The 23,722-nt window shown below is 34.4% G+C and overlaps 1 protein-coding gene across 1 annotated transcript; it reads left to right on the top strand.

The window, feature by feature from the left end:
- Positions 1-2,266: 2,266 nt before the first annotated feature.
- LOC148195801 (putative membrane protein At3g27390) lies at positions 2,267-17,180 on the top strand. Its single transcript, XM_088094023.1, has 10 exons — positions 2,267-2,889; positions 3,679-3,787; positions 3,886-4,081; positions 4,170-4,306; positions 5,247-5,535; positions 15,179-15,285; positions 15,373-15,508; positions 15,633-15,828; positions 15,988-16,228; positions 16,695-17,180. Exons 1-10 carry the CDS (start codon positions 2,796-2,798, stop codon positions 16,924-16,926), a joined length of 1,737 nt encoding a protein of 578 aa, XP_087950149.1. The 5' UTR covers positions 2,267-2,795; the 3' UTR covers positions 16,927-17,180.
- The last annotated feature ends 6,542 nt before the right edge of the window (positions 17,181-23,722 follow it).

The raw sequence follows: 23,722 nt of genomic DNA, 5'->3' as shown, positions 1-23,722 counted from the left end.
ATGTTAAATTTAGCTAAGGTTGAGGCCGGACGGTTAACACTTGAGGTCGTACGGCCGAGAATGGGGGCCGATTGCTCATATCTCGTGGTCACCACTGGGTAACTGAAGTCACACGGCCCCACGGTGGGCGCCAAATGTTTCGACTGGATCCGAGCGGACCTTGTTAAAACATAACCTTTCTTGTCGAAGATCCGTAGACCGGGCGGACAATGCTGAAGACGGGAGGACACTTTCTCTCCAGCTGATGCAGACCGAGCGGACGGTCTCGTGATGGACGAACGCTGTTAGCCGGACGAACGTCCTCCTTGGACCGGCCGGATACTGCCGAATCCCACGAACCGAAGGAAGCTGCACTGGCGGGCGGCACAAAGATGGACGATCGCTTTTCCACGCTCCAAACTGGCGGGCGGTATAAAGATGGACGCTCGCTCTGTGGTCCAAGCCCCATGGTGGGCGGACGTCCTTCAATCCAGAAGCTCGCTCTCTGCTCCAAGTTGGACGGGCGTCCTCCCTCTCCTGGCGCCGCTCCACACTCCCTGTTGGGGAGGGGCCGGGTACCTGTTAAAGGCACTCCGACGCTCAAGTCAGTAATATGACAGAGCATTCTATAATGCATGCATGTGTTGCGTTCTAAGCCATCTGTCGAAATCATACCTGAGACCTATATTTATACTGATCGTAATGGGCTTTTACCTTTTGGGGGCCTGGAAATGGCCCAATAATACCTTAATCTTCATTAAGGACTCTAATGTGTCATTAGCGTATAACCGTGTAATCAATAAAGTGAGGTGGCGGTTGGGCGGGCGTCCGGTTCATGAATGCGTACCTGATTCTTGGGCGAACGTCCCAACTTGGGCGGACGCCTGATTCTGGAATGGCTGGACGTTCGGTCCAGACTGTTTGGCGGACGTCCGGATTATTGGGCGACCAACGCCAACCTTGGGCGGACGTCCACTTCTTAAATGGTTGGCCGCTCGTTCGGTCCAGATTCTGGGCGGGCATTTTACCTTGCGCGGACGTCAAGTCTTGGGCGGACGTTCTACTTTGGGTAGACGTCCACTATCAGTACATATGGCGCCGTCTATGTGGGCGTCCTTCCGTACGACGTCCGGCACCCTGGTACACAATTTATAATGATTTACTTTAAAATAAACCTTAATTTGACAACGTAAACAAAATAAAAAGTACATAAAGTAAATAATTAAATCAAGATTAAGGATTTTTAAAACATAGAAATCTCTCAATAAAAATAAAGACAAAAACTAAAATGACAGAAAGAAAAAGAAAGAAAGTAAAATTGTAAATTAGGAATTAAAATAACCAATATTGTAATTTAGCAAAAATATAATTTTAGTTTCCTTATTTGTTTTCACCAACTTTCACATGATTAATTATTTTTCCACAAATTACAACACAAAAAAGGTTTACAATTAAATATAGTAAAAATATTAATACTTGCAAGCGCATGTGCAGATAAAATCCGTATAACACGTGTATTTATTATTCACGAGTATTTTAATATTAATTTATAAACATTTGGGATTTAAGTATTATATTACTTTCTGTTATTCATAAAACATAAAAATTTAATTTGTATTATTAAATTAAATTTAATTAAAGTTATAATTAATTTATATTTAATTATATTAAATCAATTTATATTTAATTTAATTTATATTATATTTTTTATAATTTTATTTACATTTTATTTTTGAAATTTATAAAATATATATATTTTTGGATAGGTTTAATGTCTGAATAGGTCTCTATTTGAAATAGATCCCTTTATTTTTTGGCGTCTGAATTAGGTCCTTATTTTTGTTAATTTGATGCAAATAAATCCTTTCCGTCAATTTCATCAAACGGGCGTTAATGAATGTGTGACGTAGCCTTACACGTGTCAATACTGTCCTCAGGCCACGTCACACATTTATTAACGCCGTTTAATAAAATTGACGAAAATGATTTATTTGCATCAAATTAACAAAAATAAGGACCTAATTCAGACGTTAAAAAATAAAAGGACCTATTTCAAATTCTGAACAAAAATAGAGACCTATTGAGACATTAAACCTTGTGGATATTTGGGGATAGACACTGTTCTTACCAAAAGGTGACAATAATTAGCAAAGCCTTCCTTCAACTTAAAGAATTGGGTCCTTTGTCTGGTGGCAAAAGAAATGAGAAGAAATTTAAACGCGTAACATCATTAACAATCACATTAAAGCACAGAAAGAAAAACTTCAACTTGTTTTTTGTTTTGGCCTAACAAATAAGAAGAAAACTATTTATACACAAAACGTTGGAAGCAACAGGGGGCAGGAAGGGCGGTGGAAAAGAATCCGTCCAATATGAAGATGTGGGTAACCATATGCGATGCTGATTCTTTTTCTGTGATCCAAACTGCTTCATTCATATCCCTCTGATTTTTTCAGACATGAAAATTTTCATCAGTGCCAGCGAAGTCACGTTCAGCTTGTACCCTTTTGGACAAAGTTAACTTTTTTTTTACCGTTATGAAGTTGGAGAACCCAACAAAAAGGGGTTCAGGAAGATCCACTTGTTTCTATGGTCATTATTAGGGGCATAGTAAAGGCCACGTTTGAGTTTTCGTGCTAGTTTATCACTGTAGAAAAAACGGGCTTTTGGCTTGTGGGTGTTTATTTGAAACCTTTCTTATGTGCTGATCGATGGTTAACTGGGTCAAAGATTGGATCTTCTCTAACTTGAGCGTGGTGAGTGGAGAACCGAAAGTGCGATGAGTTTGTAGTGTTCTTCTGCAGAGATCCGAGTGTATGGAGCCTCCTACGGGGTTTTGTGCTTCTTTGTGGAGTTTCGTCCGATTCCTTCCTTATTTCATTGGGCTTCTGCTTCTGGGCAGCATCAAAGGTAAATGACGATGAATCTGTTCTACGTTCTTTTGGATTGTTGTGAGTTTCTTGTTTTAAATTAGTTGAGTTTTAGTAGAAAATTTAGTAATTGAACTTGAGCATATTATAGATGATTTCTAGGTTGTTACTTCATTAAATGAAATAGTAATGGACCATCTGTGCATATATTATTTTTTCTATTTATAGTTGTTTAGTTATTCAGTGATTTTGCTGTGCCGATCAAAAGAAAAAAAAAATTCAGTGATTGTGCTGTGAAATTTATTCAGCTTTCTTTTCCTAAACCAACGGTGGGGAGGTTATGTGGAGCCTGGTGTGGGGTTTTTCACGAGTTGCCTTGTGACCAATGTTTATTGACAAATTATTGCTTTCATTAAATTAACTTCTGTCAACCACAAGTTGAATTTTGCTTCAAGCATCTCATCTTATGAATAGAAATAATTGAATTTTTTACTTTTGTTACTGATTATTACGAGCTTATTAAGCACAGCAGCACAAGATTTAATATCATGGGAGCACAGAATTTTGAAAGTTGAAAATACAAAGGAATAAATTTAATGGCAGCGAACTATATAATTTTTAAAGGCCAGCTTAGAATTATTTCTAGGCAAAACCGAGGAATTTAAATAGTTTCTGCTCTTGCTTCATTTTCTAGTTTCCATAATGGAATATGTAATAGCTTATTGTATGTCATGCTTCACTAGACTAGAGAAGATTTAGGGTATGGTTCTACATCAGATGTGTGATTGCAAACCTTACTAATCATTGCTCAAACTGTCAATCACTTCAGGTATCCTTTTCTGCCCTTTGATATGCGTAATAATTGCAACTGGGAACACTGCTATCATACTTGTACTTTGGACAGTGCATGCAGTTTGGACATATTATTGCGTTCTGAGGTGCTTTCCTTGACTGCCACTCTTTCAAATTTTAGCTCACTTTACTGTCTGTTATGAAATTGTGATTACTTTCTCATGGCGATTTCTCTAACGGACAGAGCTAAACAATTAGGGCCACTTCTGAAGATTGTTATCTGCCTGTGTGTACTACCAGTGCTGTTGGTTTTGTGCCCGGCTTTTGGTATTCTTGGAAGCATTCTAGGTGGAGCAGCCTATGGATTTCTTTCACCCATATTTGCTACTTTTGAAGCTGTAGAGGAAGGAAAAGATGACAAGCTTTACCACTGTTTCATTGTATGTTCATTATGTTATATTTCTGCTTTAGATGGTCACTACTACTGTTTTACGGTTATTAATTTCAGAAACTGTACTAAATTGTCAGGATGGTACTTGGAGCACTGTTGAAAAGTCTTGCATGGTTGTAAGGGATGTAAAAGACGTTGCTTTCCATTCATACTTCTCGGTTATGGATGACCTGCTACAGAGAGGACCTCCAAATGCAAAATATTATGAGATCAGGTTTACATGTCTCTCTATTTTGTTTATTTTGATGTCATTGTGCTGTCTGACCTGGAGGCCACGGGTTCAAAACCTGGAAACAACCTCTGCATTTTCTAGGGGTTAAGACTGCATACAGATACCCTCCTTGACCCTACTCAGTTGGAAACAATCTCTACACATTGGTTGAAGCTGCATACAGATACTTTAAAGCTTTTCAAGTTTTAAATCTTAGTTGTGTAGATAGTATGTTATGAACGTGAGTGCTAGTTATTTTACTTTGAAACTAAAGGAGCTGGGTTGAAACAAATGAAAAAAAAAATATATCAATATTCCCTCAAGTAGGTCGTTGGATTTCCTGTAGATTGCTATCTTTCAAAAACTTAACTCTTAAAATCACAGAGGGCACAACTCTTCTGTATGTCATACCAAATAGTGATGATTAGGTTGTTTTAATCTTTAATCATTTGCATTCCGAACTTATTAGCGTTCTTGAGCATATTACTGAAAATAATGACAGAAGACATTGATCTTGGATGGAATCTTAAAGAATGGTAATTATTTTTGCGAATATCTTCTGGTTCCAGTGACATTTCAGTAAAAAGTAGAAGTCAAAGTACAGAAAAATCTCAATTAATTGTTTTTCCAAAATTTTCTATTTTTTGGTTCAAACAATACTTGGCGAACCAGATAACACTAATTGTAAACTATGTTATTTTTTCTTATGTATTTTATGTGCCAGTTGTATCTTTAGTTTCTGGTAGATTTATCATGAGAATATTCATCTGTAAATTGAAAAAGAAAAGTGATTGAATTGGTGGTTTTTAAAAAATAAAAGCAATAGAGAATGTAACCATGAAAGGTAATTCTAGATAACCAGTCATAATATGCCAAGTATGATGGCTGACAAGATTAGTGCTATACTATTATTTTTTTTTTAATTTTTTCTGCTTTAGTGCAGGCTGTTTTATATTCCTGGTGCTTTAATAGCTGCAGTTATTGGAATTGTGGTTGATGTGCCAATTATATCATTTGTTGCCCTATGCAAAGGTCCATACATGCTTTTTAAGGGGTGGCATAGACTGTTTCATGACCTCATTGGCCGTGAAGGCCCTTTCCTGGAGACAATATGTGTGCCTCTGGCAGGTCTTGCTATCCTTCTCTGGCCATTGGCTGTGGGCGGGGCAGTTCTGGCATCCATATTAGCAAGTTTCTTTCTTGGTGCATATGCAGGGATTATTGCTTATCAGGTCAGTCCTCATATTTTTTCTCTACTGAGATGTACTATACTACTATTGTTATTATAGCTGTTAGAAATAGTGGATATAAGGATTAATTAGATTGATTCTATATTTTTGTTATTAGTTTAAAATAGGGTAGCTGAATGAATGTATTATAATTATGACCTCAATCTTAGAAAGTGGATTTAGATTTAACATCAATCTTACAAAACCATCTTGTAAGGTGGGTTTACACACTTCTATACCATAATTTGGTTATATTTCTAGTTAAAGTGAGATTTCCAATATACCCTCTTCAAATTTTACTAGATTAGATTCTATTAAATCTTAGAAAATGGGTTTAGCCTTAACCTTTCAAAACTTATTTGTTATATGTAGATCAACTTTACAAAGTATAGTCATTTTTTTTTTCACATTGCCACCTACATACTTCTGAAGAGGTTACTGAGTCCCTCATTAAAGAAGTTTAAGGCTTCACGGATTTTCTTTTCACCAGTCTCAGAAGGAGCTCACACTTTTACGAGAGAATTTTGGACTGATCTCTTTAAACAGTCAGAAACCAGTCTAAAACTCAGCTCTGCCTATCATTCACTGTTGGATGTTCAATTGGGCATACTGAAATTGTCAGTTTATGAAATTCTTTACAGGTTTTAAACATAACCAGTGGACAGGGCTTAGTTAGTTGGGTTGAGTTCTCTTACATTGCTAACCACCATATTTCCGTGAAATGTTTCCTGTATGACCACATATGGAAGAGACCCTTCCTTATTGCTCAAATGTGCAGAAGATGTATCAACAGTAGAAGTTAACCAGTTGATGGGATGGCTGAAAGAACAGTAGTGTTAGATGTCAAATCATATTTGGTGCTGATTCATAAGAAAATGAAGCAGTACAGTGATAAGAATAGAAGGGATGTGAAGGGACTTGAATAATGAGAGGGAAAATAATTTTTTTATTAATTACTAGAGATGAATACAAAAAAATAGAGGATGAGTTGGAGAGCCTGATTTTCCTCTCTTAGGATCTCATTTATAATGACATTAGAAGTTCAGATACAACGAAGAGAGGAAATAGAAAATGATAAGAAAGGTTATTTTAATGGGTATAACATAAAAACAACTTTTAAATGTGTCATGCTTTGAACAAATATATTAAGTCCGAGGAATCCTCTCAAAGATTTTGTTGACTCATCTACAAGTTGATCATTTGATTTGACAAACTTAGTGCAAATTTCTTTGGAAAATAACTTTTCTCAAATAATAGTCAAACTGAGTTGACAATGACAGTCAATCTTTATATGTTTAGTCCTTTCATGGAACACTGGATTAGAAACAATGTAGAAAGCATCGTTCTTATTACAATACATTTTCATTTGTTAAATCTAACGTAAAGCTAATTCTTGGAAGAATTGTTTTACCCATATAAGTGCACAAGTGAGAAATGCCAACATAAATACAAAAATAGAGAATGAATTGGAGACTTGATTTTCCTCTCTTAGGATCTCATATTTATAATGACAGAAGTTCAAATACAATGAATGAGTGGAAAGAGAAAAGGATAAGGTTATATCTAGAAACTGGTTATAACACAAAACACAACAACTTTTCAACAAATTCTATCTAGGATGATCGGGCAATTACATTTTGTTTTACGCTTTTTGAAGGGATAATATTAGCTTTAATGATAACACATTATCTTGTAATAGAGTGCTTGTCTACAGGAAACCTGCCAATCAACATCACAATGCCCAAAGATTTGGGTATTCCCTTTATCTTAATAAAGTATATCTTGTCCTAGAGCCGTTTTTAAGTACATTGTAATTCGGATGACAACATTCCAAATATCAATACAAGAATTTTGCATACACTGACTCACAACTTCAACTACAAAGACAAATTCGGTCAAGTATTTGTAAGATAAATCAATTTTTTAACCAGCTTCTATATCTTTATAGGTTAGAGAAAGCTTCTCTATCTATTTTGCCATTAATTTCTTATTTGAACCTAAGGACTATCCACTAATTTACAATCAATCATATATGTCTCATTTTGGATGTCTAGAGCATATTTCCTGAGAAATCTCAAAACCTTGGATTGGGCTACTTTTGTGCCCAAAAACTAATTGAGACTTCCAAGATCCTTGTTCTAAAAGTGATTGCCTAGGTATTCATTTTATTGAAATATTCTAGAAACATCATTCTCTTCAATGACAATGTCATCAACTTGCATATTGTATGCACTTTCTAGGGAAGGTGTGACTAGAAAACAAAATTATTTATCTCACAACATTTCAAACTTTTTAAAATAAAAGAGAAAGAGGCATAGTACGAATCCCTAATGTGTATTGAGCACATAGGGTTATGCATGTATAAATAGGAAAACAAAAGGATATGGGCCTAAGTCCATTACATCTAACACTCTCCTTTAAGCTGATGCATATAATCGTATGTACCAAGCTTGTTACAAATATAATCAATTTTAAGTCTCTGTAAAGACTTAATGAAAATATTTGCTAATTGATCACGAGTTAATGAAGTCTTGATGTCTACAAATATAATATTTTCTTGAATAAAATGATAATCAATCTTAATGTATTTGGTTTTTTCATAAAAGACGGGATTAGAGCTAATATGAAGAGCAATTTGATTATCACATATTAGTGTCATTTGAGTGACATCTCTAAATTGCAATTCTTTAAGTAATTGTTTAGGCCAAATATGTTCACAAGTGGCTCAGGCCGTAGCTCTATATTTTTCTTCTCCACTAGATCTTGCCACAACATTTTGTTTCTTGCTCTTCCAAGAAATCAAGTTATCATCAATGGAAACATAATATCTAGAAGAGGATCTTCTATCTGAAAGAGATCTTGTCTAATAAATGACAAGCAATTTTAGTATGATTATTGTGACCATATACCAAACCTTTTTCAGGAGTTCCTTTAATGTACTTTAATATACAAATATACAAATGACTGCATTCCAATGATCTACAGTTGGAGAATTAAGAAATTGACTCACCATACTGAATGAAAAAGAAATATCAAGGCGTGTAACTGTAAGATAGTTCAACTTTCCAACTAATCTTCTATACTTTAGGAGATTTGAGAGTGGCTTCCTTTGGTTACGTAAGAGTTTAACATTAAGATCCATGAGTTTGTTAATAAACTTTGAATTCATCAACTTAGTTTTCTCCAAAATATCCAATGCATACCTCCTTTGAGAAATAAAAATTCCATTATTGGATTGTGCTACCTCAATACAATGTTATCGATATCGGATAACAGAAAATCAAAGACCCCAAAATTCCTTTATGAAATTATAGCAGAAACCATATCGGGTTTTGGCGAAAGCATTGCAGTCAAAAGAAATATAATATATGCATATAGATAATTAAAAAAAGAAAAATATAATTGTAGTATTGTTAGTGACAACTACAGTGGAATGAATCATGGAAGGCAAAATGAATGCGCTTGAAAGGTGGGCCAACGAACAGGATAAGGCAATGACAAAAGTGAGAGGAAATATTCAAGAAATGAGAGAAGATATCCAAGAAATGAAAGAAATGATGTGGAAATCCAAGAATCCTGAGAGGGGCTCAAAAGCAAGTGAGAAATTTGTTTATAGAGCAAGAAAGGGAAGGGGGGAGAAACTTCTTCAAGACATCATGAAAGGAAAGAAAGAGGTAAAGATAGGTATGGATGCTGAGAAAGATAGTCTACAAGACATCAATAAAGCAAAGAATAAGGCAATGACAAAAGTGAGAGGAAATATTCAAGAAATGAGAGAAGATATCCAAGAAATGAAAGAAATGATGCGGAAATCCAAGAATCAGGAGAGGGGCTCAAAAGCAAGTGAGAAATTTGTTTAAAGAGCAAGAAAGGGAAGAGAGATAAACTTCTTCAAGACATCTTGAAAGGAAATAAAGAGGTAAAGACGGGTATGGATGCTAAGAAAGACAGTCTACAAGACATCAAGAAAGCAAAGAAACCTTCAGATGTAGGAGAAAATTCAATCAATTGGGAGAAGAAAAGAGAAAAGGATGCCATTGACAATAATGGACCTAGGAAGGGTGAGGAAGAACCATTTTTCCCATGGGTGGAAAGAGAGGAGTTGTCTGCATTTGAAGGGACTGACACCCAAGGTCAAACAACAAGGGCAACAAATGTTTTTGGAGTTCATAACATCAAAGGATCAACAAAAGTACACCCAACCGTCAATAACAACGAAGAAAATGTAGTCCAGGGGTTCAAGATTTGGCAACAAATATGCAAGAACCTTTTGCGGGAAGATCTTGAAACAACTCTACTAAGGATAGTTGAAAGGAACAAAAGAAGCATGCTATTTGAGAGTTTGGCAGTGGTAGCATAGATTGGGAGTGTGGAAATTTTATGTGAGAGTTTGACAGTAGAGGGAAGTTTTACTTTGAATCATTCAAATTTTGTTCAATCTTCATTTCATTTTCCTTGAACTGGATTTAGTAACTGTGAAATAGTAGAGAAGATTAGGAGAAATCTCCCTTATGTGTTTAGCATACACATAGGGTAGTTTATTTATAATGTAAGATAAGGGTTAAACCCTAAATACAGAATGGGCTAAGCCCAATTAACATAAACACACAACTTAACATCTAACACTCCCCCTCAAGCTGGAGCATATAAATCATATGTTCCAAGCTTGTTACAAAGATAGTCAATTCTAGGTCCTCGTAAGGACTTGGTGAATATGTCTGCCAACTGGTTGCTTGAGTTAACGAACTCAGTCTTGATATCTCCGGATATGATTTTTTCTCTAATAAAATGACAATCAACTTCAATGTGCTTGGTTCTCTCATGGAAGACAGGGTTAGAGCTAATATGAAGAGCAGCTTGATTATCACATATAAGTGTCATGTGAGTGATATCTCCAAATTTCAACTCACTAAGTAATTGTTTAAGCCACACAAGCTCACAAGTAGCAGATGCCATAGCTCTATATTCTGCTTCTGCGCTGGACCTTTCCACAACACTTTGCTTCTTACTTTTCCAAGATATCAGGTTGCCACCAATAGAGACACAATATCCAGAAGTAGACCTCCTATCAGAAGGGGAACCAGCCCAATCAGCATCTGAATAGCAAACGATTTTTGCATCGTTGTTAGGGCCATATAGCAAACCTTTTCCAGGTGATCCTTTAATATACTTCAGTATGCGAACAACTGCATCCCAATGGTCTTCACATGGGGAGTTTAGAAATTGACTTACCACACTAACTACGAAGGAAATGTCAGGACGCGTTACAGTAAGATAGTTTAATTTACCAACTAATCTTCTGTACTGTTCAGGATCTGAGAAAGGCTCTCCCTGATTTGGTAGGAGTTTGATGTTAGGGTCCATAGGTGTCTCAACAGATTTACAGTTCATTAACCTTATTTCCTCCAAGATGTCTAACGCATACTTCCTCTGAGATATGACAATACCATCATTGGATTGTGCTACTTCAATACCCAAAAAGTACCGGAGTTTGCCAAGATCTTTGGTTTGAAAATGGTGACAAAGGTGTTGTTTCATCTGAGAGATGCCGAGATAGTCACTTCCTGTGAGAACAATATCATTGACATACACTATTAAGTAAATACATCCAGCACTTGAGTGGCGATAGAACACTGAATGATCCGCTTCACAGCGAGACATACCAAATTGTTGAACAACACAACTGAATTTACCAAACCAGGCCCGAGGAGACTGTTTTAGGCCATATAAGGATTTGCGAAGACGACATACCAATCCAGATGACTCCCCCTGAGCAACAAAGCCAGGCGGTTGCTCCATATAAATTTCTTCATGCAAATCACCATTTAGGAAAGCATTTTTGACATCAAGTTGGTAAAGAGGCCATTGTCGAAGAGCGGCCATGGCAATGAATATGCGAACAGAGGTCATTTTTGCCACTGGAGAAAAAGTATCACCATAATCCAAACAAAAAATCTGTGTGTAGCCTTTGGCAACCAGTCGAGCTTTCAGACGATCAATTGTGCCATCAGGGCCAACCTTGATAGCATACACCCACCTGCAACCAACAACAGACTTTCCAGATGGTAATTGGACAAGCTCCCAAGTCCCACTTTTCTGTAAAGCACTTAATTCATCCAGCATAGCTTGACGCCAGCCAGGATGAGTTAGGCATCACCCACAGATTTAGGAATTGACAAAGAAGAAATGGATGAGAGACAAGTGTAAAAAGATGGAGATAATTTGTGGTAACTAAGAACAGTATAATGGGGGGAAGGGTTACGGGTAGAGCGTATACCTTTACGGAGGGCAATAGGCAAGTCAGACTCATTTGCTGGAGTCGGAGGAGACACAGGAGGCGGCACTGGAAGTGAGTCATGAGGGAGACAATTGCGGCGACTATAAACTTGAAGGGGTGGTGGTGAAGGACGATCCTGTGGTGAATGAGAGTCTAAAGAAGGAGGAGACAAAATGGGTGGAGCATCACCAGGAGGATCACAAATAAGAGGAATATCAACAGTAACAGGGAGAGGTACAGAACTAGAAGATAGATGTGTAAAGTAAAAAGAAGATTCATCAAAAGTGACATCAGCAGAGATAAAATGACGATTGAGGGAAGGGAAAAAACATTTATAGCCCTTTTGTGACCGTGGAAATCCTAAGAAGACACATTTGTGAGACCTAGGAGATAACTTATCAAGACCAGGACTAAAATCATGAACATAACATGTAGACCCAAAAACTCTAAGAGGTAATGGATGCAGAGGGTCTTGAGGAAATAAGATAGAATGAGGGATTTTGTTATCTAGGACGAAAGATGGCATGCGGTTAATAAGATAACATGCCGTGAGAACAGCATCACCCTAAAAACGTGAGGGTACTTGACCATGAATGAGAAGGGTACGAGTTGTTTCAATAAGGTGTCTATTCTTGCGCTCAGCCACCCCATTTTGTTGAGGGGTATAGGCACATGAGGTTTGGTGAAGAATGCCATGAGGAGCCATGAAATGTTTAAACGGTTAAGAAAGGTATTCACGGCCATTATCATTGCGTAAAGTGCGAATAGAAACCCCAAACTGAGTTTTTATTTCATTGAAAAAAGATTGAAAAATAGAAAAACAACTCAGAACGATTCTTCATGAGAAACAACCAAGTACATCTGGAATAGTCATCAATAAAGGTAACAAAATACTGAAATCCTAAAGTTGACTTAACACGACTAGGTCCCAAATATCAGAATGAACCAATGAAAAAGGGGATGACGCTCGTTGTGAAACACTACGAGGAAAGGAACTACGAGTATGTTTACCTAACTGACAAGACTCACACGACAAACATGATAATTTCGACAGACTCGGAACAAGTTGCTGCAGTTTGGCAAGACTAGGATGACCTAACTGAGCATGAAGAAGGGATGGTGACTCCATGATTACGCCAGCATGTGGAGAAGGGCTGAGATGATATAGGCCATGAGACTCACATCCTGTGCCAATCATGTGTTTCGAACTCAGGTCTTGCAACCAAACAGAATCTTTGGTAAATGAAATAACACAATTAAGGGAACGAGTTAGACGACTTACGGACAATAAGTTAAAAGGAGACTCAGGGACATAAAGGACATTATCAATGGATATGGACGGAAAAATATGAACAGTACCAATACCATGAGATGAGACTCTAGACCCATCAGCCATCGTTACCGAGGGTAAATTATCCGGACATGACAAGGAAGAAAACAAGTACTTGTTACCAGTGATATGATCAGTGGCTCCTGAGTCAAGGACCAAAGATCCGAGAGAGTGAGTCAGACCAACAAAAGGAGTACCTGTGCGTATAACAGAAGCAGATGTAGTGGAACTAGAGTGCTGACGGTCCTCATACCATCTGAGAAATTCCTGAAAGAGTACAGGGTTATTTATGGTATTTGATGAAGTAGGATGGTCTGCAGACGGTGATCGGGGAGGACGTCCATGAAGCGCATAACATCTATCAATTTTGTGGCCTAGCTTGCCATAGTGGTCACATTTTGGACGTCCTTTACTTGGCTGGCGAGACCGACTCCGATCATCAAGTTGGACAGCCATGGAGAGGGAGAAATCCTTAAAAAATCCAAAGTGCTCCGATTGACGCAACGACAAACAGATCCAGAAAGAGGACGAGGAGGCGAGCAAGACGGTACTGGTCGGCTGCGGATCTCGCCGGCGACGCACCGGCACTCGCGGCGGATCTGGTGACCTTTGCGGCGGCGCGTGGAGGCGCGTGGGTGGTCCGTTCACCGCAATATTTGTACCACGGTGGTCGCCCGGCCGAGACGATCCCGATGGTGTGGTCGTCGATCGATTCTGGAACTCCGGCGACGGTGGCGACGGCGGTGGCGGTGGCGGCAGCAGCGGCAACGACGGCGGCGATGGGTAGCGGAGACTGAGGAACTGGCTGGAACAAAACCTAAGCTCTAGATACCATATGAAATAGTAGAGAAGATTAGGAGAAATCTCACTTATGTGTTTAGCATACACATAGGGTAGTTTATTTATAATGAAAGATAAGGGTTAAACCCTAAATACAGAATGGGCTAAGCCCAATTAACATAAACACACAACTTAACATCTAACAGTAACGATATGTGGTCGAAGAAAGATTTTCGTTTTCAACCACTCTCTAGTTATATTGTTAAATCCAGTTTTGTTGGTCCCTTTATTCCTTTTATCTCTACTTTGGAGCCCTTGTTTGATAATTCTTGGGTTCATTATGTTGTGGGAGATGTGCATAGTGGAGCTGCTGCCAAAAGTGTTGTTGCTACAGTAACTGATGAAGCCAAAGATGAAATTTTGAGGGTTTCACAAAAAATTGTGCTAAAAGATCCAGGAAGAGTGGAAGTCATTGGAGAAGGATTTATTGGATTCAATATTTGTCAGAGTTTATGAATCGAGAATAGATTTTTTGGGGGCGGTAATTATTGGAGTAGAGGGAACACCTTATCATGATGGCCTTTTCTTTGTTGATGTTTTCTTCCGAAGCAACTATTCCACTATACCCCCGGAAGTCCACTACCACTCTTGTGGGCTTCGGCTCAACCCAAAATTATATAGTTTTGGAAAAGTTTGCCTTAGTTTAGCTAGCATCGGGTCTAGCCATGACACTGAGAAGTGGCAACCAGGTGTTTCAACAATTTTACAAGTTCAGGTCTTTATACAGGGTCTAATCCTAAATTTAGAGCCATACTATAATGAGCCTAGATTTGCCCATCTAATGGGTTCTAAAGAGGGTGTTTTTAATTCTTTGCATTACAATGAGAACACATTCATTCTATCATTGAGGACAATGATGTATATCATGAGAAGACCTCCGAAATTTTTTGAAGACTTTGTGGCTAGACAATTCTCCATGGAAGACAAGAAAATAGGTGTATCGTCAAAGAATGTGACATCAACAGATATATAATATCTCTTGGTGTAGGGAGAATAACATTTATACCCTTTTTGAAGATGAGAGTATCCCAAGAAAACACACATAATAGTATCTCTTGGTTATTATTTCCTTTCGTACTGATCTTCTTCTGTTGTTTCCATTTATTGTGTGAATAAAATGAAATCTGTTTCCTATCCCCCAAACCTGTCTGCTGGTTTCCTAGCTGTCTCACTGTCTTTCTGTGTTCTCTGAAATGCAGGAGTCTTCTTTTAAGCTCGGTCTTTCATATGTTGTTGCAGCTTTGGCCATTTATGATGAATACAGCAATGATATTCTTGACATGCCAGAAGGAACCTGCTTCCCTAGGTCTTTTTCTGCTCCCATGCTTCTATCACTGTTACTTACAGTCAATGCTTTTTATATTTTTCTTATGCAATTGATCTCTGATGATAGGCCTCAGTTTCACAAAGAAGTTGATTCATCACAACGAGCATCTAATTCAATTTCCATCTCAAGACCTAGCTCCTTCCAAAAGGCCCCTTCTCGCACGACTTCAATGAAGAACATTGTTGAGCTGAAATCATTTGAGGTATTCTTTGTAATATCTTGTGTCGAATGATGTGACTTAAGATATCATCTTTGTCTTCCTTGAATGTGATCATGTTTTTCAGCTTGATGGTCCGTACAAAATAATTTGTTCATGAATTGTGTAGTTGTTCGATGCCTTATTCAAGGAATGTTGCCGAGTTGGAGAAAAAATGGTTTCTGAAGGTTTAATTACAAGAAAAGACATAGAAGAAGCCAGATCTGGTGAAGGGAGTAGAGTTATTAGTATTGGTTTGCCAGCATATTGCTTAGTTCAAGGACTCTTGCGCTCTGCAAAATTCAATTCCATGGGCATATTTATTAGTAAGTGGAACCCTTCGAGCAGTTCTTGTTATTTTCCCCCAGCTCCTTTCTTTCTTTCTTTTTTCTTTTTAAACTTCTAAGACTTCTACACTTTTCCTTACCCTTTTCTCTTTTTGATATTTTTTTCTTTAAACCATTTTGTTTACTTGCCTCATGTAGGTGATGATACTGAACTAACTACCACAAACAGACCAAGAGAGAAATTCTTTGACTGGTTCCTTAACCCCCTTTTGATCATTAAAGAGCAAATCAAAGCTGAAAATCTTTCTGCCTCAGAAGAGGACTACCTCTGCAAGTTAGTTCTCTTGATTGGTGATGCAGAGAGACTGAAAAATTCTATCAATGCTCCAGCCCCTGAATCCGAAGTCAAACGTGCAGAACTTGAGGCATTGGCTAGAAGGTACTTAATATACCAAAAAACTTGGTTAATGTGAATTTGGGCAAGCACTTACAAACTTACCATGCATAGTATTTTGTGATTGAATGATTTTGAAAAATTGTTTTATTCTCTTAATGTATAATATATTTTCTCTTAGTATAAATCAAACTTTTTGAATATTTTAAAAATCAACGTATGAATCTTAATGTCTTCAAATGCTACCAGCATCTAACTTCTCCATAAAACATTTCACAAATTTCTAAGGGTTTTTATTGTAAAGCAGTAATCAAGTTCTTATAACGTGAAAAACTTTCATGTCAAGATTTCACAAATTTCAATGTTACATTTTGTTGGCTTTTAAAGCCCAAAATACTTTACAGTGATGGACCTTGCCATTTTTCTGATGATGCTTTTACTTCAGATAGGTTTCGTTCCAATGATCCATGTCAAGAATTTCTCTCATTTTTGTTTCCGTTCTGAAACACAGATTACAAGGGATCACCAAATCCATGTCAAGGTTCCCAACCTTCAAGCGACGCTTCGATGATCTTGTAAAATCGTTATCTGATGATCAGAAACTTGGAGGTCCAATAATGGCCAGATCAAAGAGTGCCTTTGCTCGGTTGGTTAGTTTAAAATCTTTCAAGGGGACAAGAAACGGCTCTTCTCACGGATCAAACGTGGTACGAGACATAGAAAATGATAACAATATCGTGTAATTGACAAATTTAATCTCATAGGTATAACCTTGAATCCATCTTTAGATAGAAATATGAGTGTAATTGACAATAATTGTGAGTTAATTCCTATATATGATAAGACAAATTTATATTATTAACCCCAGAAATCATATTAGATATGATTTTTTTGAAGTTGTTGTAAACAAAAGCACGATGATAGCATAAAATTTGTAAAATTCTCTTGTATAGAAAATTTTTGCTAATTATAATTTCTGACCCTGTATATGTGCAAATTCGAGCAGAAAGCAGCGTCAAAGGATTTAACTGTAGACCCGCGTTACATTGTCATTGTGTCTTGCTGTACTTCTCGTCAGATCAATGATTCCAGTGGGAAACTTACCTAGAATTGAACATTCTCTCCCAGGCTTGTTCAAAATTGGTAGATCTCAAGGACATTTTGTGTTGCTTGAATTTCAGTTTAACGTGATTTTTAAATATTACGATATATATATATATATATATATCATCGTTGTGAAGTCGTTCACCATTGGATTGAATTGATTTTTAAATGGTGGGTTCCAAATGTATGGTTCTTTATTTTCATCGTTCGGATCATCAGTAAGAGGTCTAATTTGGGAGAAAACAGCCTCAAATTAGCAGCTTTGTTTTTGGAGAATTTTATAAAATCTGCATTGGTGTTTTCGTTGTTGTGAAATCGTTCACCGTTGGATTGGGCTGATTTTTGGACAGTGAGTTCCAGACGTATGGTTTTTCATTTTGACTGTTCAGAGATTTCAACTCCTGGCCCATGGGTTGACCTTAACCCCTTTTAAAATCAAGCTCCAATTTTCTAGCTCCCTTAATAGGGGGTTTTTTAAAAGCCCCAACCTCTAAAGCCCCACATAAAGTGGGTTGGGGTAGGGTTAGGATGGGGCTAGCCCCCAAACTAAATTAATTCACTTTTAATGTTTTTTTAGTTATTTCTTTTATTTACTTTACAAGTTCAATAATTTTCAAAATTTACATGATATTTAACATCTTTTTAATTAAATATAAATGTATAAATATTGATTTTATAAAAACTTATTTAAAATAATTTTTTAATTATAAGTATATTTTAAATATATAATTTTATTATTTTGGAAAGTTGAAAAAGAAAATTTTTATTATTATTTTTATTTAAAAGAAAATGAAAAAAATTTCAAAAAATAAATTATAAAAGTAACACAGTTGAAAATTCGATTTTTCAATAATCGGTATCTATATAAATATTTGAAATATTAATTATGGATAGATTTTAAATTCAAATCTACTGATTGGATAAATTTTTAATATCGGTGTAAAATTTTTATTTTTTATAGTTTGTCATATAAAATTCTTTTGTTGAATGTTTTGTATAGATATATATACATTAAAAAATTAAACCACAAACTTTGTAAAGTTTAAAATTAATTTCACGTAATAAAAAACTAACTTTTTAGTGAAAATTCTTGTTAGACAAAATTCTTATAAATATCATATATGTTAGTATACAAGATCTAGATGTAATCCTAGTGGTTATAAAATCATTTTTTTTCTAACCTTTTAGATTAAATTAATATTTTAAAATCATATTTATCTTTATCCAACAAAGATCGTTTTTATTGAATTATTTATCATAATTGAGCCGATTGTAATAAAAAATAATTAAATAATAGATACAATATTTTTAAATAAATATAATGTTATAATTTATAATACTAAAATTAAAATTATTATTATATTTAATTATTAACATATAAAATAAATAAAAATTATAAAAATTATAATAATAAATAAATTACATCAATGTCTCTTAATAAGAAACTAATAAAAAAGACAAATGAATATAATATAAAATATATGAAAAAGACATAAAAATATATAAATTAATGTAAATGACTAAATAATACGTTTCATAAAAAATTTTTAAAAGAATTATATAACTTTGTAAATAATAACTATTAATTTTATTAAATTTGGAAAATTAAAAAAGTTAAAAAGTTATTAAGTCAAAATTTTAACATGTTCACACCAATTAAAAATAATGTAATTTTGATCACAAATCTTAATCGAATGATATTGATTTAAACTAGTGACAAAATAGATTACCATCTATAAATAAATTCGTTAGTCCATCAAAATTTTACATATTAAATTAAATTTTTTAACTTTTAAACTTATTTTATGTGATATCTCTGAACCGTCAAATTTACAAACCAAAATTAAGAAACCAAAATTAAGATGAAAAAATTATCAAAACAAAATTTGAAAATTAAGAAATAATTGTATAAAAGCATTATTATTAAACTAATTAATATAGAAACAGTTATGAAGTAGAAAAATAATTTTATTGATAAAAAAATATAATTATACATGAATCAATTATGGTTATAAGTTATTACTAACAAAGATAAAATGAAAGCTGGATAAAAAATACATATGATTTGTGGTTACTTGTATGATGATATTATGTTTCTAGACGTTAAATTTTGTAAAAAGAAAAGCCCATGGGCTAGCCCTGGCCTATAGGGCTTTAGGAGTTTTTAGCCCTGTGGGCTTTTTTAATAAAGAGTTTTTTTGGCCCTGTGGGCTTTTTTGGCCCCAACCCACATGGGCTAGGGCCAAATCTTATTAAAGGGGCTCATTTGACAGCTCTAATTCTCTCCCAGGCTTGTTCAAAATTGGTAGATCTCAAGGACATTTTGTGTTGCTTGAATTTCAGTTTAACGTGATTTTTAAATATTACGATATATATATATATATATATATATATATATATATATATATATATATATATATATATATATATATATATATATATATATATCGTTGTGAAGTCGTTCACCATTGGATTGAGTTGATTTTTAAATGGTGGGTTCCAAATGTATGATTCTTTATTTTGACCGTTCGGATCATCAGTAAGAGGTCTAATTTGGGAGAAAACAGCCTCAAATTAGCAGCTCTGTTTTTGGAGAATTTTATAAAATCTGCATTGGTGTTTTCGTTGTTGTGAAATCGTTCACCGTTGGATTGGGCTGATTTTTGGACAGTGAGTTCCAGACGTATGGTTTTTCATTTTGACTGTTCAGATTGTTAATCAGAGGTCCAGCTGAGAGAAAACAACCTTGCATCAATAAATCTATTTTGGAGAATTTTCACTTTCTTGGTTCTCATTTGTAAGCATTATGCTTAGTTAGTTTGGCTTATTAAAATCCTTATTATGTGTTTTTATCGGAGACTCTTTTCACCCTATAGGGGGTATAACATATCAATGATTGGATCTAGATGTATAATATGTGTTTGAGTATGTTTGCATGGGTATGTGATGCTTGAATGCATGTATGATGTGTTAACTATGTTTCCACATGATATATGATTGATGTATATATGTTTGAATGCTTACAGCATGTCCATGATGTGTTTCGATTCGACAATAATCGATTATCATTAGTTATAATCGATTGTCTACGCGTTGGTTTTGAGTGTGGATTTGTTCTACGTGATGTTTTTGGATAAATTTCACTTAGATAATCGATTATTTAAGTGATAATTGATTATCACAGTGCATTTTGGTGAAAAATGATGGATTTGATGAAAATGGACGTGAACCAAGTTTGAGGAGCTGTGAAACATGATGATAGTTAGAGATTGAGCGTTTAGGATCAGTTTGACTTGTGGTTGAGAGTGGAGCATGAGTGAGTGTTGGATGTACCTGAGTATGTGATTGATGAGCATGAGAGTAGAGGATAAGTCTACTTGTTGTACCTCGTAAATTATGGTTCTATCTGCTGATAGGTGCTTCTTTTTACCTTGTATACATTTGAAGGAGATGATCTATACAGGAGGCTACATATGTCCTGTAGGGGAGGCTACAAGTGGGCTGTAAGAGCGACTATAGTCGGTGAGGTAGGGTATAGGATTGAGACGGACTCTTTCCACTATGATATTATGGTACGGTGATGCTCATGGTATTATTCATGACTAAGATAGTCATGATGGTGGTGTATCTATGATGATGATCATGGTACTTGAGATACTTTAGGTTATGTTATATTGATAGCGGTGTTACTATAATGGTTACCATAAGTAGTTAGCATGAGTGCTAATGAGTAGATAGACCAAAGATATAGATGTGAGATGTTAGGGATGACATCAAGGGTTAGAGATCAAGGATCGATGATCGAAGTTCAAGAAAATTGGATGTTGTGCTTGTTGTTTGAAAGCTGAGATAAATCCAATTTTGAGTTTTGGAATAAGTTTTGAACCACATCCACTTTTGCTAGATTTTTGTGTGAATTGATGTTGCAGAATAGTACTTGCCAAGAGATATCATGTTGGTAACATATTAGTTGGTGGGGATCTCCAATTTTCTCCAAGCTGGATTTCCAAAACCTTCAAATGAGTAGATTTTGCACATTGGTACATTATCAATGTGACTAGTTAATGAAGAGAAAAGCATTCATGTGCATTGCATAAAGAGATCAAGCAGAGAGAATCCTTAATGATTTAGAAACACTAGTGTAGGGAGAGAGTTTAAATTCGAGCTATGATTTTTTTTTTGTGCGAACAAGAATCAATTTTGAATTGTGCTGATATGTTTACTATTTCTCTTGTTTCTTTGGAATTTGGTGTAGTTAAATTACAGTACTGCATGGAAAAGGAATTCTTTCTTGAATGACAACTAGATACAGTAGTGAAATCAAGGAATTAGGAGACCAAAGCTACTCAGAATTAAAGAGAATGCATGTGAATTTCTGCACAAGATTTGTCTGTGGCAGTAGAGTTATTCACTTTCTTGAAAAAGGCCATCATACCAAGTGTTGTGGAAGAGTCTTTGGTATTCTTTTAATTCTTGGCAAGTTTCTTTGCGTGGTTTGAATTTGACATGATCCAGACGAAGAGTATCTCTTTTTTGGAGGATGTGACTCTCATTATCGATAATTTGCAGGATTTAAAACATTTAGATTCATCTCACTGTAATTCTAAGATATATCTTAATTTTTTTGACATCCAAGAAGCTCGTCTTGTAGAGGAAATGAAAATAGCCTCTAAATAGGCTAATATACTTGATGAAATGAAAGGTTCTAATTATGAGTTAATACTAAATCATCAAAAGTAAGATTCCTAAAAAATACTAAGAAGTTTTAAAAGCTTTTTGTAGTTAATATGTCAAGAAATTTGATTATTGAGCTTTAGTTTCTTTTTTGGTATTGCATTGATTTACTTTTTTCTATTTATGTAGTTATTTAATTTTTTTTATAATTGGTAATTTTGTCTATATGTGCGATATATTTTTATCATAAGTTTGATGTGATTTCTCATATTTTTTTTTGTTTTTTTTATAATAAAAATTTTATGTTATGATAATAATGTCTAGTATAAGTGCTTATTTAGAATCAATATTAATTGAAATGTTCATAAAATACTTTTATGAAAGAAAAACATCTATGAATAATAAAAATGTAAAGTCTTCAATTATGGGTTAGGAAAAGAAATAAAAGAGAGTATGAATATAATAACTCAAGATTACGAGATAGGTATTGACAAAATGATTTTACCATAAAAGAGAGCCCTTTGTGCAAGAAAAGACTTATTTCGTATCAATAAAAGTAAAATATACATAGCACTAAATGGTCCAAGTTGTACATGTTAATAAAAAAGATTACAAGTGAGTTAATAAAAAAGATTACAAGTGAGTTAATAGAAAAGATTACTAAGTGAGTTAATAACCGTACCTATAAATTTATAACAAGAATCTTGTAAAAGATTATTACTATTTAAAAGCATATTATCTATATATAGGTTTTCGTACTCACAAATAAGATGATAAACGACATACTGTACTATAAAACACTATACTATAAAACACTATACTATATCTAAAACTCGAAAATGACAAATTAAAAAGCAGAAATAATACCCTTAGTTACTAAAATTTAGATCTTAATTTCCAATCTTTCCTTCCCCTTTAACAATAACGTTAAAGTAAGTCATTTTCATTCATGGTTGATCAGCTTAACCTAATTCACTTTTTATTAATTAAAAGTTTGTAGTTCAATTAGATCTATCACAAATTTGTCAATTAATAGATTAACTTACTTACAAATATTTTATTTTATAATTTATTTTATATATTTATTTTAATATAATGAGAGTAGATTAACTTAATTTATTTTCTTATAATAGTGTTTACTAATTATCTAAATATTATTATAAAGGTAGTATTCAAGTACAAACATATATAACATGATAAACAAATAAATTGAACATTCACATTATTCAAATCTTATTGAATAACATTATAGTATTTAGAAATATCAAAAACCTATATAATTAAAAGCAGTAAATAATTATAATAAAAGAACATATAAAAAATATTAAAAATATAAAGATAATAGTTGAAAATTAAAGTATCATCATATATAATTTCACAAACAAATAAATTAGACATTGAAATTATTTGAACAATACTGAATAATATTCTAATATATAAAAATATCAAATTGTGAATATATATATATATATATATATATATATATATATATATATATATATATATATATAATTTAAATAGTAAATAATTATAATAAAAAAATTTATAAAACATTATAAAAAAGTTAATAAAGTTAATAGGTTACAAAATCAATCCATTTTTAACTTACTTAATCTTATTAACCCATGAATTAAGTGAATGGTATCCAGTTCAACCCACATTTAAAAAAAGACACTAAAATTTTTTAGAACTCAACTGTTATGAAAAAAAAAAGGATTGAAAATTGTGTATATTATTCCATTATAAAGAGAGAGTACAGTT

The sequence above is a fragment of the Vigna umbellata genome, chromosome 7 (genome assembly GCF_029865625.1).
Source record: "Vigna umbellata cultivar VRB3 chromosome 7, Vumbellata_1.0, whole genome shotgun sequence".
In the NCBI taxonomy this organism is placed as follows: domain Eukaryota; kingdom Viridiplantae; phylum Streptophyta; class Magnoliopsida; order Fabales; family Fabaceae; genus Vigna; species Vigna umbellata.
This window is presented reverse-complemented; position numbering and strand designations above follow the sequence as displayed.

Excerpts from the sequence above, each read along its gene's own strand:
- LOC148195801 (XM_088094023.1), top strand. The coding sequence starts at position 2,796 with ATGGAGCCTCCTACGGGGTTTTGTGCTTCTTTGTGGAGTTTCGTCCGA. Across the intron at positions 2,890-3,678 it reads GCTTCTGGGCAGCATCAAAG|GTATCCTTTTCTGCCCTTTG; the intron begins GTAAATGACGAT and ends CAATCACTTCAG. Across the intron at positions 5,536-15,178 it reads CAGGGATTATTGCTTATCAG|GAGTCTTCTTTTAAGCTCGG; the intron begins GTCAGTCCTCAT and ends TCTGAAATGCAG.